Here is a 14,474-nt window from a genome sequence, read left to right on the forward strand (position 1 = left end):
TTTCTAACGCTACACAGACCAGCGTCACAGCACTGCCACCCCACGATCCTAAAGCACTCTTATTCTCCTCTGTTAAAACCAGACACGTAATCAAATTCTTTTCCACAAATGGTGCTGGGACAATTAGATAGCCACATATAAAAGAATAAAGTTGGACCCCTATATCATATTCAAAAATTAACGCAAAATGGATCAAAGATCTAAATATAAAAGCTAAAGCTACAAAACACTTAAAAGAAAGCACAGGCATAAGTCTTCATGACCTTTGACTGGGTAATGGTTTCTTAGCTATGACACCAAAAGTACAAACAACAACACAATAGCTTAAGATGGACTTCATCAAAATTAAAAATTTTTGTGTTTCAAAGGATACCATCAAGAAAGTAAAAAGATAACCCACAGAATGGGAGAAAATGTTTGCAAATTTCATATCTGGTAAGGGACTTATATCTAGAATATATCAAGAACATCTACACCTCAAGAATAAAAACGCAAATAACCCAATTAAAAAATGGGCAAAAGATCTGAATAAGTAGTTCTCCAAATAAAACAGACAAATGGCCAAAAAGCACATGAAAAGATGCTCGACATCATCTGTCATCAGTGAAATGCAAATCAAAACCACAGTAAGATAACACTTCACATCACTAGGACAGCTATAAGCACAAAAATAAAACGAGAGCTGAGGAGGACATGGAGAACCTGGAACCCTCACGCACTGCCAGTGGGAATGTGAGACGGTATGGTCACTTTGGAAAAGTCCCCCTCGAAAGGTTAAACATACAGAGTTCCCACATGACCCACTGCTCGAAGATCTACCGTATGGCCCACTACTAGGTGTATACCCAAGATAATTGAAAATATATGTCCACACAAAAATTTGTATACCCACGCTCACAGCATTATTCACAACGGCCAACCCAAATGTCTCTCAACTGATGAATATGTGTAATATATCCACACACTGAGTATCATTCAATAATAAAAAGTACTGATACATGGCATGACATAGATAACATGGATGAATCTTGAAACCTATGCTAAGTAAAAGAAGCTAGTCACAAAGGACCACATAAATGTATGATCCATTTATCTGAAATGTCTAGAATAGGCAAATCCATAGAAAAAGAAAAAGTAGACCCTAGGTCTGGGAGGATGGTGGGAAATGGTGAGTCATTTCTAATGGGTCTAGGGTTTTTGAGGGGGTGATGAAATATCCTTGAATTTGACAGTGGTGATGGCTGAGTAATTCTAAATATATTACAAATCACTGAACTGTACACTTTAGATGGGTGAACTGTATGGTGTGTGAATTATATCTTAGTAAAGCTGTTATTAAAAAAAGAAATAGTAATATAGCACTATGTAACATTTAAACCACTAATCCAGAAAATGAAAAATCTCTATATAAAACATTCAGCATCGTCTTGGATGATAAAACAAACTTTCCGAAAAATCTCAACATTGTGTTGAATGATCTGCTTTTGTTTTACTCGCTGGTTCTGTTCACTGTTTAGCATTGTGGAAATCTGACCATCGATCACGAGCCACTTCCACAGTCATGTGCTAAAAACTATCTTCCTTCTCAACTGCAGCTTTCATTCAGTGAAAAACTGTATCCAGCAGGGACACTGATACGATGTAAGTCAGTGACTGCGAGGTCTTAAGCATGTCATTTTACCTTTCTCAGGCTTAGTTTCTTCACTGGCAAAATGGAGATGAAAATCTTTGTCCTACTTACCTTACGGGGTTGTTTTCAGGACAAAATTAGATATAGAGACAGAGAGAAAAAGAGGAGGGAGCGGGAGAGAGACTGTGAATGGGCTGTGTAATCTATTTCCCAGATAACTGTGCACAGTATTTAAATTTTAGCAGAAGAATGCTGGGTTTTAATTACAGAATTTAAGGTAACTGGTTTGACCTCCATCCAATCACAACCCTTCCTTCATTCCTCCCCTTTTTAGTGAATTATAATATCTGTAACTCCCTCCTCCCCCGAAATACTGAATAACCCCTAGGAGATCACACAGTCATTTTCTTTAAGCCAGCGTTTTCCAAACTCTTTCTTATGGCAAAGTGGCTGACAAGACATGTATCGTCAGAAGCACATACAAAGCAAAGCAAGTGAAAACCAGAGTTCCTGGCTGGACAGACACCAGGAGACTCATTTATTTAGTGCCAGGAGCTGTGCAAAATTCTGGGGACAGCTGAAGTAAATAAAATACACTTTATCGAAGAGGTCAGACTAGCAATGAAGACACAAAAAGAAACATAAGCAGGAAAGCAGCATGGTAAATGCTATGGTAGGCTGTTTGCACAAGACGCTGCAGGAGTATAGACTTGACTCTGGCAGTGCAAGCGAGAGCTGGATGGTGGAAAGTGAAAGCCTGTCAGCCATGCTAAAGATTTTGGGTTTATCTTGAATTATGAGGAGCCCTTAAGTTTTTCAGGAAGGGAAGTGACATGATCAGATTTGTATCTTAGAAAGACACAGCAGTGTGGAGAGCAGGGGAGACTGAAGCAAAAATGCTTTTGCCAGTAATTCATTTTTCTATACAACAGACTGCAGACTATGACCAGATTATAATAAAAGGGAAAGTATTTCAAAAAATTATATTACACATATGCAGAACTGAGGAAATAGATCTGAGACACCGAGTCTGCCTTCAGTGAAGGAACAAGAAAGTGAAACACACAGTAGGACAAGTAAAGATGTCACCTTCAGCCTTCTCGCCCCCATCCACACACACCCTTCGCCCCTTCTGCATGTTTGTGTCCTCAGGCTGGGGGACAGTCTGGATGTACACAATGTTGAGTGGGAAACGAGAGGGTAACTGCTACCAGGACAAGTATTTAAAAACGGCTTAGTACTGCAGAGTCTTCCTGCATCACCTACAAGAAAAAAACAGATATTCAAGCTATTTTGTAAGAGAGACCCTGTGAAGATAAGAACCTGAGAAGATGCTTAGGCAAGTTTTCAAAGGCAAGTCAACAGAAGTGCTGTTTCAATGAGTCATCAAGGTCATACCTTCTTCCAAGGACACACAATCTGATGGGGCATTTCCAACTGACTGTAAGAAAATCTTCCTCGCTATTAGGTTGGGAAACGACCCCACTTCTCCAATCTAATATACGAAATGACTCTGGAACATACTAAACTCGAAATATCTTTTAAAAAATCTTACTACTTTATGGTATCTGTGAAAGTTTTGCAGTTTGCTAAACAAAATTGTGTTACCTGGAAAAAGATGTAATTTAAAGAAGGCTTGCTTTTCCTGCCCTTTAGTGTTTGGACAACCTGAGGTCTACCAAGATAAAACACCTTCAAATGCTAGCACACCTAAAACTTAGCCTCAAAGAAATTCTATGTCACGACACCCTGCTATTAGTGAAGGAATCTGATTTCCAATTAAGTTGTTTCTATCAAAAACAAAAAAATGAACGGTCTTGCTTTAAAATATGTGATTTTTATGTATTTATTACGTTTTAATATTTAATACAACAATGAATCACCTATTCCATTTCTATTATAAACTCTAAAAGCAAGGCACTATTTTCAGAGGACCATATTTAAAAGTCTTTATGTTATGCTAATCATTGATCCCCCAAAAAACAGTTTATTTGTAACAGATCTGGTGAGTCAGAGGCGGCAAACTGGTAAACCCATGGGGTGAACGTGGCCCACAAACAGGTTTTCATTGGTCTGGACAGGCTTTGTTTGTTTAACTGAGTTAGCCATCAACATTTACAAACTAGAAGACTTCATACAGAATTCAGTATCCACCTTTCTCTTGAAAATCATGAAGATATAACGCTAGACCCCAATTATAGCTCACATAAAATAACTGCTGTCTGGTTTCTGGTCTGCTACCGTGCTCAGCCAGCTCTCTGTAGTGCCTTACGATCCCTGCCCAGGTCCCTTTAGGCATCGGAGTTTGTGGCCCTTGAGACACTCTAACTATATAGTTTACCGACTAGGAAAACAAAAATCAGAATTTATTTCCTAACATCATGAAATCAGTCCACCTCGGTCCTCACTTTGACTACGTGAATGCTATCAATGACGCAGTACTGTGCCACAGGCTGCTGTGTGTTATGTCGCCCGGGGCAGGAAGGAGAGCTGCTGTCCAAGTCAGAGGCCTTTCCCTTTCTCTACCCAAGCGCCTCTGAGATTTTACAATAACCCGACTGAGTCACTCCCGATAGTATGGGAGCATGAACTTGCATTAACATTAGTAACGAAAATTTTACGATACTATACTTACACAAGCAGAACAGTTTCACTCCCGTCAAGCAGACATAGAATATATTAATATCAAGTAATATTCTAATTCTTAAATAATATGTTGTGATAGAAATGGCTTTTTTGAGAGACATCGAACACCTTTTAGAAAATGAACTGTTTCCTGCAGCTTTCTTTCTCAACCCCCACAACTCTTCTGTTTGGCTTATGGACAGATCTTTTGATAAAAAATCAAGAATATGTCACTCTTAATGTTTTATTACGACGATAAGCTGGTATTCTGTAAAATTATGACTTTGCGCTCTCAGTCTCCGACCGGTCGGAACCCTCGCCTTTCAGCCATGACTACTCTGCATCCCAGAAGGTTCCTCGTCGATGCTTTTCCCCTCAAGATGCTACAGGGCCCTCCCTGACAGCAGCCAGTTCTAGAAATGAATGATGTTAACATGTAATCTCCTGAGAGAGCTGTTCACGTAAGCAGCTGCTTTTTGCTGATAACACCTTCATACTAAGTGTCAGTTTGTTAGACTGGGGACAGCAGACCGGATGCCAGAGCTGTGAGAAGACGAGATGCCCCTCCCCGTCTATTTGGAAAGTATCCATTTTACTTGAACATAAGCAATTTACATTTTCCTAAATTAGAATAAAGATTCGTTATGAAGCATGATGTAAAATTCACATGATTTTAAGATAACCAGATCTGATTCCCCTACCTGTGAAAAGCACTGTCCTGAGCTGTCAAGATAAAGAACTGCGCTGTGATGGTGAAATTGTTCATTAGGTTTTTGTGCTTAGAGAAACAAATTTCACTTATTTGGAAAATTAATTTTAACAAACCAAACTATTTGCCACTTATGCTGCATTAATAAAGCACTGTTATCTGAAGTAAAAGAATTTTCAGTTAACACGGCTGGCAGAAACTGAGCTTTTCTGTGCTTGACGTTTGGAAGAGCTAAACGTTTCATAAAATAAATGATACAACCAGATATAATGTGACATGAAGCAGAATCTTGATTAGCCACAATATTTTGGGGCCAGAAACTTGAGATGTGTGTGATCCTACAAATGGCCCTCAAAGATCATTCAGTCTAATTCCCTCAAGATACATGTATTGTGTGTGTGTGTGTGTGTGTGTGTATAGATATATACAGATATAGATATATATATATCTATATCTGTATATATCTATATATATCTCCATCCATACATAAGAACAATGAAGCCGACAGTACAATATTTACATAAGCATACAGAATGGTTGCAAAAATAAAAATATACTCATTCTGCACCACAGTGTGCAAGTCCATACGAACACTGCTCAGCGCTCAACCCGCCATCCTTCCTAACTGCACCTATTCCTCCAGAGGTTCCAATGCCAGATGCCTGGAACCAAAGCAAAGGTTCAGAAAGCTTTCTTCTTACTGAGCCAGGAGTCCACATTGTGGTTAGGTCTTTTGGGGAGCCCCATTTTTGCTTTTTTCAAATATTTAGTTCACAGACAAGGAGTTCAACTTTGACCTTGTACTCTTCCTAAGGCACTAATCAATTCAGTGGCTTATTTCCACTTAGATGTTTGATTTAAACATCCTTCCTTCTACAATCTCCTTTTCATGCCACTATGTGTGGCCTTTTCTATTACTGCATTTACTACTTACTGCTGACCCTAGTGGATTACTCATGGCTGATGTGGCATTGTCACAGCAGGAGAGCAAGGTGGCAGCCCTGATGACAACTATTCAATAGGGAGGGAGCAGGGAATAAACTTTCCATTGTACCTAATCCATATAAATGTTTCCTTCTATTAATATGAGTGATCAAAACCGGAGTATATTTGCAAATAACAATTATTTTGAAAAATATAAAGTCTTAAGACTAGGATAGCACTGGATATTATATACTACTTTATTGTAGAAGGAATTTTTCAAAGCTATTTTCAGCTATTTTGTTTCATTTGAAGATACTTAATTTTAACTCTCTTGCCAATTCTGGATTATGTGAAACAGGAAACAGGTGAAATGCAATGGTGAGGACAGTGGTAAACAGAGAAGAGGTACATATTGTGGGAGCTGTAATGAAAGGGATGTTTCTGCCTGGTTCACTGGCAGAGTCAGAGGGGCATGAAGAGAAAAATCAGCCAGCTATAACACTGCGGTTAGGTCTTTTGGGGAGCCCCATTTTTGCTTTTTTCAAATATTTAGTTCATAGACTAGGAGTTCAACTTTGACCTTGTACTCTTCCTAAGGCACTAATTAACGTTGTACTATGAGTTGAGATCAAAACTATAACTGAAAAAGATGGGTGCCGTGACAGGAAGAAGGTTAATACTGTTGTCTTAAAGCTTCCAAAAAACTGTAACTAATAGTCACTATTTCATAGGTGTCTTACAGAAAGACAAAAACAGTCTTCTGAGTCCCTGTGACTGACTCCTCACTAGCAAAGTGAGAGGATCTTTTGGTCTGGTGCTTTTCGGGTGGAGAGTGGCACTAGGGTCAGGAAAGCCAGGTCAAAAGCCCTCGGGAAGCAGTGGGATGCTGGGGCCCGGGCACGCCGGCTTGCGAGAGCTCGCTGAATGTGTATGACTTGCAAGCCAGGAGAGGCTACAGTGCTTGGAACTGGTCACGGTGGAAGTATTCACATTTACATCATGGAAACTGAGGGCTGGTTTGCTGCCAGACCATGGTGTGGAAGAAACGGGGTGTTTGGGACAGACTCCTGGCTCTGTAACCTACTGTACACATAGTGACCTCAGGAAAGTTACTTCACCTGTCTAGGTCAGTTTTTGCAACTGGTCATACCGCAACCACTGCTCCTCACGCGAGGGACCAAAGATGACGACAGGTGTGAAGCACTCGGCACACGGAGTAATGAGCAAATATCAATGCTAGCAGTGATTTGTCACACACTGATATGACTTTGTCCTTAAATTTTAAAGCAATTTTAATGGAATAACAGAGCAGCGAGGGTCTTACAAAAAAAGTGTCAACAACTTCATAACAAATAGAAGTATATGGAAAACAAGTATAATTTTTTTCTTCGAGCTTTCTCAGCTACTCTCAATGAAAAATTTCTACTAACTTGGCATACACTTAATTTACTCGACCTTCTATACAAATATCATGCAACTAAAAAGTGTTAGAAGTATTAGGATGCCAAAGAAGAATCTCATGTTCATGGTAAACCGAATCTATTCTGTCAACATAGAACCCAGGCTCGATTTGTCAGAGGCACCCCAACAACGGCCCTCTAGGGAGCTATGTGAAGCCAGACCTATCTCTGATCAGGAATCTCAAACTGACAGTGTATACAGCCCACGGGGATGTTTTATTTGGACAGTGCAGAGTTTTTCTTCTTTTTCTGAAACCTGAATGTAAATGCCTTTAAGGGATCAACTTAAACCCATCACTCCCCAATTCTTATCTCCAGTAAAGTATGGAGAAAACCAGAAACGAGCTTCCAAGAGTCTTCTCCCAGTGAAGTCACACGGCACACGAGTCACTTACCCAGCAACTGAGCTGTAAAACGAGTTTGTCTGCCAAGGAGCCTTGTTACAGACCCAGCGCCCAGGGTGATTACTGGGGCCTGGCCACATGCGCACCCCTACTATACCTAGCAGACTCCAAAACTCCAGACTCTCAAAAGAAAAAGAGGTATCCAACATCAAACGTGCTGTTTGCAGTTTAGGCAAAGCGAGCTACTCTCATCACTGAGGGAAAGTTTTATTTCAGATGCCAGGCAAGGGTTAATCTTGCAAGCTGGGCTTTCCAAGGACAGCAGCTCAGGCCTCTCTGTTAAAATTCCTTTTGCCAGAGGGTACCCAACACCCCAAAGCCTGCCTCCTCTCATACAAAAGCTCCCCATTTACCAACCACTAAGGATCCCCATTGCTCCAGTTTTATTAAATAAGAAAATAATTCAAGCTTTATCTTATCTAGCCAAACAAAAGCTGACTTATTTTCCTAATGTTATTAAATGTCGCTCCACCTCCACCAATCGGAACTCCCAGTTAGCAGGAGCTAGCCAGGATCGACGCTGAGGTATGAGTTCAGCCAGAGGCTGAAAACCGGCCACAGAAGCTGTCCACTGGCTTCACCACGTTAATATATAATTTCCATGTGACTGCTGGAGACACTGAAGTTCAAGGGCTCCCATGACTGACCTGAAGACGCTTCTCACCTCTTACTTCCAATCCGTTCAGCAATGTGCTGCGTCTAAGGCCACCTGGAGCTGATATCTGGGTTCCCTGGGGATGCTCAGCCACCTGGCAGCGGGGACCGAAAGTGCCCTGACGGCCAGTTTGCTGCTCAAGGGCACCACCGAGGCCCCACCTCTGACCCCCTGACCCCAGCGGCTCTTACTACTTCTCATCCAGGTCCCTTCTCCTCAGCACCAGGGGCACTGAGCTCTTTCCCGCAGAGGCCCACAGCCGCAGAAAAGAGACACTTTCAAACTCTGTCACGTTTAAGCACACCCCGGGGTGGCGGAGCTGAGGGCCACCACAGTGGCCGGCAAGAGGCCGAGCAGGGTTTGGCAGGCTCTCTCAGGAGATATATTCGGGCCCTGCGGCCCAGGCTAGATGCCATGAGCCACCTCAAAGGCTGAGTGCCTCCTGCAGAACCTCTTGCCTGACCAGGAAAACTGAGTCTTGGAGCTGCCTGAAGAGACAGGGTAACCAATGGGGGACACCAGAGCCTGGGCGCTGCCTGGGTCTCACTGGGGTAGACTGATCTGTGCCTGGGGAGCTCAGCACATTGTGCCTGTCTGTGTACTGGAGGGACCGCCGGCCTCAGACGGGTCAGGATGCCATGGCTTGGAGACTGAAGGCTGGGGGCGGGTGGCAAGGCCTTGATGGAGGCTACAGACCAGGGGCTACCTGGACATCCTGGCCCCTTTATGCAGTGCGTTTCTGAATCCTGAGACTGGCCCTGAAGCTGCTGCTTTAGCGTCCAGCTGGAGAAGGGGTGGATGTGACATCATGTCACAATCCACTGAGATGCTGAATAGGAATTTAAGCATATTTTATGGAGGCCTTTGTTCTGATAAATCTCCTTTATTTAATCAAAGTGGTCTGAACAGTATATTTGGCATTTGTTGAGAGCATTCTCTCAAGTGGTGGCATCTGAAGTACAAGTCGGCTAGGACTGCTGGTGTGATTTAGAAGTCTCGAACAACCCAAATATAGGTTTTTATCTCAAGTTAGAACTGGGCTAAAATACAGATTGTACAGCCACAGGCAAAGCAGTGTCAATGCTCGACCCGAGGGGCTGTGATGCTTCCTAACTGCCTCAGGTAAATGAGACATTCGTTAATCTAATGGTGGGACTTGGTGTAGGACTCCAAATTAAAGAATATCGGTGAATAAATCTCGGCCATCTTGCGGGGAGGGGCAAACAGCATTTTTATAATTATCCTAACTTAGAAATGAAAGCCCTGTTTGATCAACTGCAATTTCCACAACAACAACAAAATCACAAAATGACTGCCAAAATAGGAAGAAAAACATTAGCCGACTTTTAAATAAACGCTTAGCACAATCTCAACACATTTAAATAAAAAGTGATTGCTCATTAGAAAATAGAGACACAGCAGAAAAGGTTTCTTCTAACAAAGGAAAAGAAAGAGCTATATTAAAATTACTTTAATCTTAAAAATAAACTTTACGTAATGGCTTCAAAAGACTGGTCAGATTCCATGCCATTTATAACAACAAAATCTTCTGGCCACAAATCCAAAGAACTGGGTTGTAGTAAAAATGCTAAAATAGGGCACGCACCACAGGCCAGTGGAACCACGCAGCGCTGCCCAGCCTCCCAGCAGACGTTCCTCTGTGACAGAGCCAGGCCGAACCCGATGCGTTATGAATGCCCGTACAAAGTTAACTTAGCCAAATGCAGTCTGCCTTTATGACCTCAACACCATGCCGGGCAGGTGAACATCGGCCAATTTCTCCTCAAACACGTCAGTGAATTCTGAAGTTTATCAGGCCCCAAAGCACACGGAACTGTGTGTTGTGTGTCTAAACTGAGCAATCCGGAAATTGCTGCTTACATCATTCACATCATGATTTGCTAGTCTTGAAGATCATTTTTAAAACTTCATTGTTTTCTTCTTTAAATGAGTTTCTAAATATTTATGTGATGATTAACAATTTCGGTAAAGCACTAAAATGTTCGTGGGCAAGTATCGAGGGTAGGTCCCCAAGCGCCTCTGGGAGTCTAAGCAAGCTGGGACTGTAACAGGACAGGGCGAACCGGAGGTTGCCCGCTCCCTCTACGGCTTTCAGTGTCAAACAGAAAATGCAGTGCGGCCGGCCACACGTGTCTGTGGGCTGCCTAACGGGCCACATGTTGGTAACTCCCAAATGAACGCTTGGAACCAGAATCTGAAGCTTTTTTCCTAGTACAGTGTCTTCCTGCCACAAAGTCTATACAACGGATTCTTTATAGATTTTGATTAGTGCAAAGCAGTTTGCATGAAGGCCATGCCACTTACCTAGAAAGTCCCTGTCACATACATACATGTTCTGGGTAGGAGTTAACTATGACATATAAATAACTGGAATATTTTTCAAGTCTTTTTTTTTCTTTTTACAAGATTGCAAATAACTGTTTTAGCTACATAAAATGAAAATACCAGTAGTGAAGCGGCATTTTACCTGCTTAAGAAAGCGATCAGATGCGCTGCTGTGCTTGGCTAACACACCTGGCAGAGAAGAATTAGCATATTCAAACTGTGGATTGTAGGTATAGTCAGACTTGAAGAATCTCAGTTTTTCTTTCTCCAAGTTGGTGGGCTTTATAGCAGTCAGTATACAAAATTTCTTTCCAGAGGAGTCATCTCCTTTCTCAAAACTTCTAGACAGCTGAGGCTGTGGCTTTGGCTTTGGAAGAGTGGAGAAATGGCATCGCTTGACCTTGTTTTTGGGTTTAGGTGGCAGTACTATGCTGTTCCCTGTAACAGAGATACCAGGTGTAAACTTCACAGGATTTGACCCTGAACTAGTGACAAAGACAGCAGGCTGCCTTTCTAGGCAGTACCAAGGACCAGCGCTCATCACCGGCACTGGGGCTTTCATCTTGCGAAGGTCCTTACTACGAGAAGAGCTAGGAGATTTGCTGGGTTTTCTGCATCTTTTGGAGTATGTGGAGGAAGACTGCTTTTGCGACTGATGCTTTTTCTCCTCTTTACTCTGTAGGAGGACATTGTAACTACTGGTTCCGGTTGTGAAAATGTCCTTCAGGACTCCAGGAGACAAATGTGAAATGCTCCTGTCGTCGCCAATGACCAATGACTCTTCTGCACTTAGAATAGACTTCTTAGCAAGTTCCTGCTCAGGCCAGTGAAGCTTTTCTGTGTTAAGAAACAAAATCAAAACAAAAGAAATAACAAAGATACTAGATGAAGCAAAGTGTTTATTACATGAAAAGTATTCTGAAGGTTACATAAACTTTAAAATTTGTACCAATCTTTAGAAAAGACAATTTAAGAATTAAAAAGATATATTTCTATGTGTATGCGCGCTAAATTATCTATAAAAATCCAAAGCTTCAAACCATTTAGATGATCAAAGTTTAACATAGATATGAGATAATAAACACATAAATAATACTCAACTCTACCAAAGAACGTGGATTTCATAGAAAGAACAGCAAAATCTAAGGCATTTTCAAAGCAAATACAATCTTGAAATTAGAGACAATTTATTTCATTTTTTAAAAAACTGTTTATCCACATATATCTGTTACTCATTCAAGATTAGATATTAGATCCTTTCTATAAGTAGTAATAAGTAACAATAATAATAGCAGCCACCACTGATACATTTATATGAGTTTGGGGTTTCACAAAAAATACATGTTATATCACTTAAGCCTCAGGGATGTTAAGCAATTAGCTCAAAGTTAGATGAAAAGAAAGTAATAAACAGTAAACCATGATTTGAATGCAGGTGTGTCTGATTAGAGTCCATGTTCGTTCTATGACATCTGGTCACTCATTCAATTAGCAACAGATACTCAGCATTAAGCCAGCTACATGCACAGCACTGCGCCCTTTCTTCCTCTGCACAGAACACGGCACCCCAGTAAGACATGGTAATGTGAATAATTTATGTACAAAGACAGGCACCAGGACCACATTCTATTCATTTGTTTCTTTCCCACATTTAACATGGTATCTGGTAGACATTCGATAAATGTACGTTGAAGAAACGGATGAATGAATGAATGAATGAATGGCATGACCTTAAACATGCCATTCTGCAGCCATTTTAGATAAATAGGTATTAGCAGTTCTGGGACCATTCTATATGTCCATGAGGAGATCATTGCAGAAGTGGAAAAATAACAGGGAAGCCCCTAAACCAGTGGTTCTCAACCAGAGGCAATCTGGCCCCCACTCCCCGCACCCCGCAGGAACACTGGCAATGTCTGGAGACGCTAGGTATTACCACTAGGGGAGACGTGCTACTGGCACCTTGGGTAGTGGCCCGTGGATGCTAAACATCAGTGGGCAGAGGCCAGGGATGATGCCAAACATCCTGTAATGCATAGGACAGCTTCTGACAACAAAAATATTCATCCTAAAATAGTGCCAACTTAGAGATACCCTGCTCTAAATATAACCTTTTAAAGCTCCAGAGGTTATAAGGTTTAGAGTAAAGAAATAATTCCAGGTCAAAAGTGGATAATAACCAAATACTTAAGGTATTTAAGTCCTCTACTTAACATTTTCTAGGCCAACATGTGAAATTTGAATTCTGTGTCTAAAAGATAACAAAGCAGTATGAACTTGCAGGCGCTAAATAAAATGTCTACTACACATACAAGCTGAGAGGCAGAGGTAGGAGCTAGATTGCACAGGGTCATGTTGAAGGTTGATTACACAAAGAAGCCACTCAATAAATGTTCACGATCAGCCAAAAACAAACAGAACAAACAAAACTTTCATCACAGACTGGCAGGTCCCAGTTCCTCAGGGGTTTCGGACTTAAGGTGCCAACTGATAGTCACAACTGGGCAGGCTGGGCAAACAGAGGCTAAAGAACACCAGGACACAGGCTGCAGCCCAAATGGCCCCGAATATTGTCAGTTTCCCTAAAAGGACACCACAAGTTCAGGACATAAGAAGTGATAACGAAAGGAAGACTGAAATGGACACTAACAGGAAAAGACCCAGAAAACTGAGGTAAGAATAAGGGTATCACGAACCTAGAAAAGCCAGATAAGGACGAGGCCAGCCAGGAGGTCAAAGGAGGAAATCAGGTTTTCTCATTTGGTCTTCATAATAAAGAGGAGGAAAGTTACACTAAATTAAAAATTAATTAATAAAACTACTCTGAAGAATTCCTAATACTGATGGTTTATTACATTTATTTTGTGTTGATTTTTTAAAAAATGAATATTCGGTGTAAAAATGCTTTCTTTGGGTCCTAAGTCTCAGTAGTTTTATGACCGAAGAGCTAAGCTCATTGAGTTCTTTTGTCACAAAGCAACAGTGATGTCTAAATTCATAATTTTGTCCCATCTCAAACAACCTATACACTTCAGGATACTTTTTTAAGAAGTCCTAAACCATCTGCCAAAACACTCAAGGAGGAGTGGGGGCTGGGAGAGAGGTGCCAGTGTGTGTACGACAAAACCCCTCCCCCCAGGAATCTGGGCATTTCAGTTTACCTGTTAATTATCTACCTGAGAGACTTAGCCTCATCCTTTTTAAGCTCCATCTGCTGATGAGTAAGTTTGGGAGTGCCAAAGGTGTATTTATTTAAGAAACGTCAATCCTGCCAAATCTTGATATGCCACGGAGTTCATAAAGTAGGGCAGATGGTCCTTCAAACACTCATATAAGATGGATGTAAATTTCTCACAGTCACCTTCTTATATTAAAAGTCACTATATAATGTGACATTTTAGCCATCAGCAACTGCTTCACTAGAACCTTGGAGTAAATTAAAAAAATTTGTTGATCAAAAAATCATTCACCCCAACCTGATTACCGAAACAGGAAAAAAAGAAAAACATTACATTAAAATTGATGCTCAGTATACTCAGAAGTAGGTGAATATACTGAAATTACCAACACAATGAAAGCTTCGTTTGTATCTAGAACAGGAGAGAAAAACACCAGAATCCCTGGCTTCCATTCCCAGCTCTCTCAATTACCTCTCTGTAATATTAGCCTAATCGCTAAACCCATCAGTGCTCCATGTTCCTCAGCTAAAGGAATGGGGGAC

General features: G+C 41.2%; 1 protein-coding gene across 9 annotated transcripts in view; it reads right to left on the reverse strand.

Moving 5' to 3' along the window:
- KIAA0895 (KIAA0895 ortholog) overlaps positions 1-14,474 on the reverse strand; it is a 44,359-nt gene that overhangs the window by 13,906 nt on the left and 15,979 nt on the right. For 5 of the 9 annotated variants that reach the window (XR_003046329.1, XM_025046904.1, XM_006912064.3 and 2 more), the window contains one exon: positions 10,896-11,590. The exons of 1 other annotated variant lie outside the window; for it this stretch is intronic. Coding sequence is in view for 7 of the 8 variants with exons in the window: in XM_006912064.3 (XP_006912126.2) it covers positions 10,896-11,590 (695 nt within the window). In the remaining variant the exon portion in view is untranslated. Of the gene's footprint in view, positions 1-2,719; positions 2,893-10,895; positions 11,591-14,474 lie in introns of all 9 variants that reach the window. 3 more of the 9 variants (XM_015589547.2, XM_025046903.1, XM_015589549.2) reach the window with 3 other exon arrangements.

The sequence above is a fragment of the Pteropus alecto genome, unplaced genomic scaffold (genome assembly GCF_000325575.1).
Source record: "Pteropus alecto unplaced genomic scaffold, ASM32557v1 scaffold21, whole genome shotgun sequence".
NCBI lineage: Eukaryota > Metazoa > Chordata > Mammalia > Chiroptera > Pteropodidae > Pteropus > Pteropus alecto.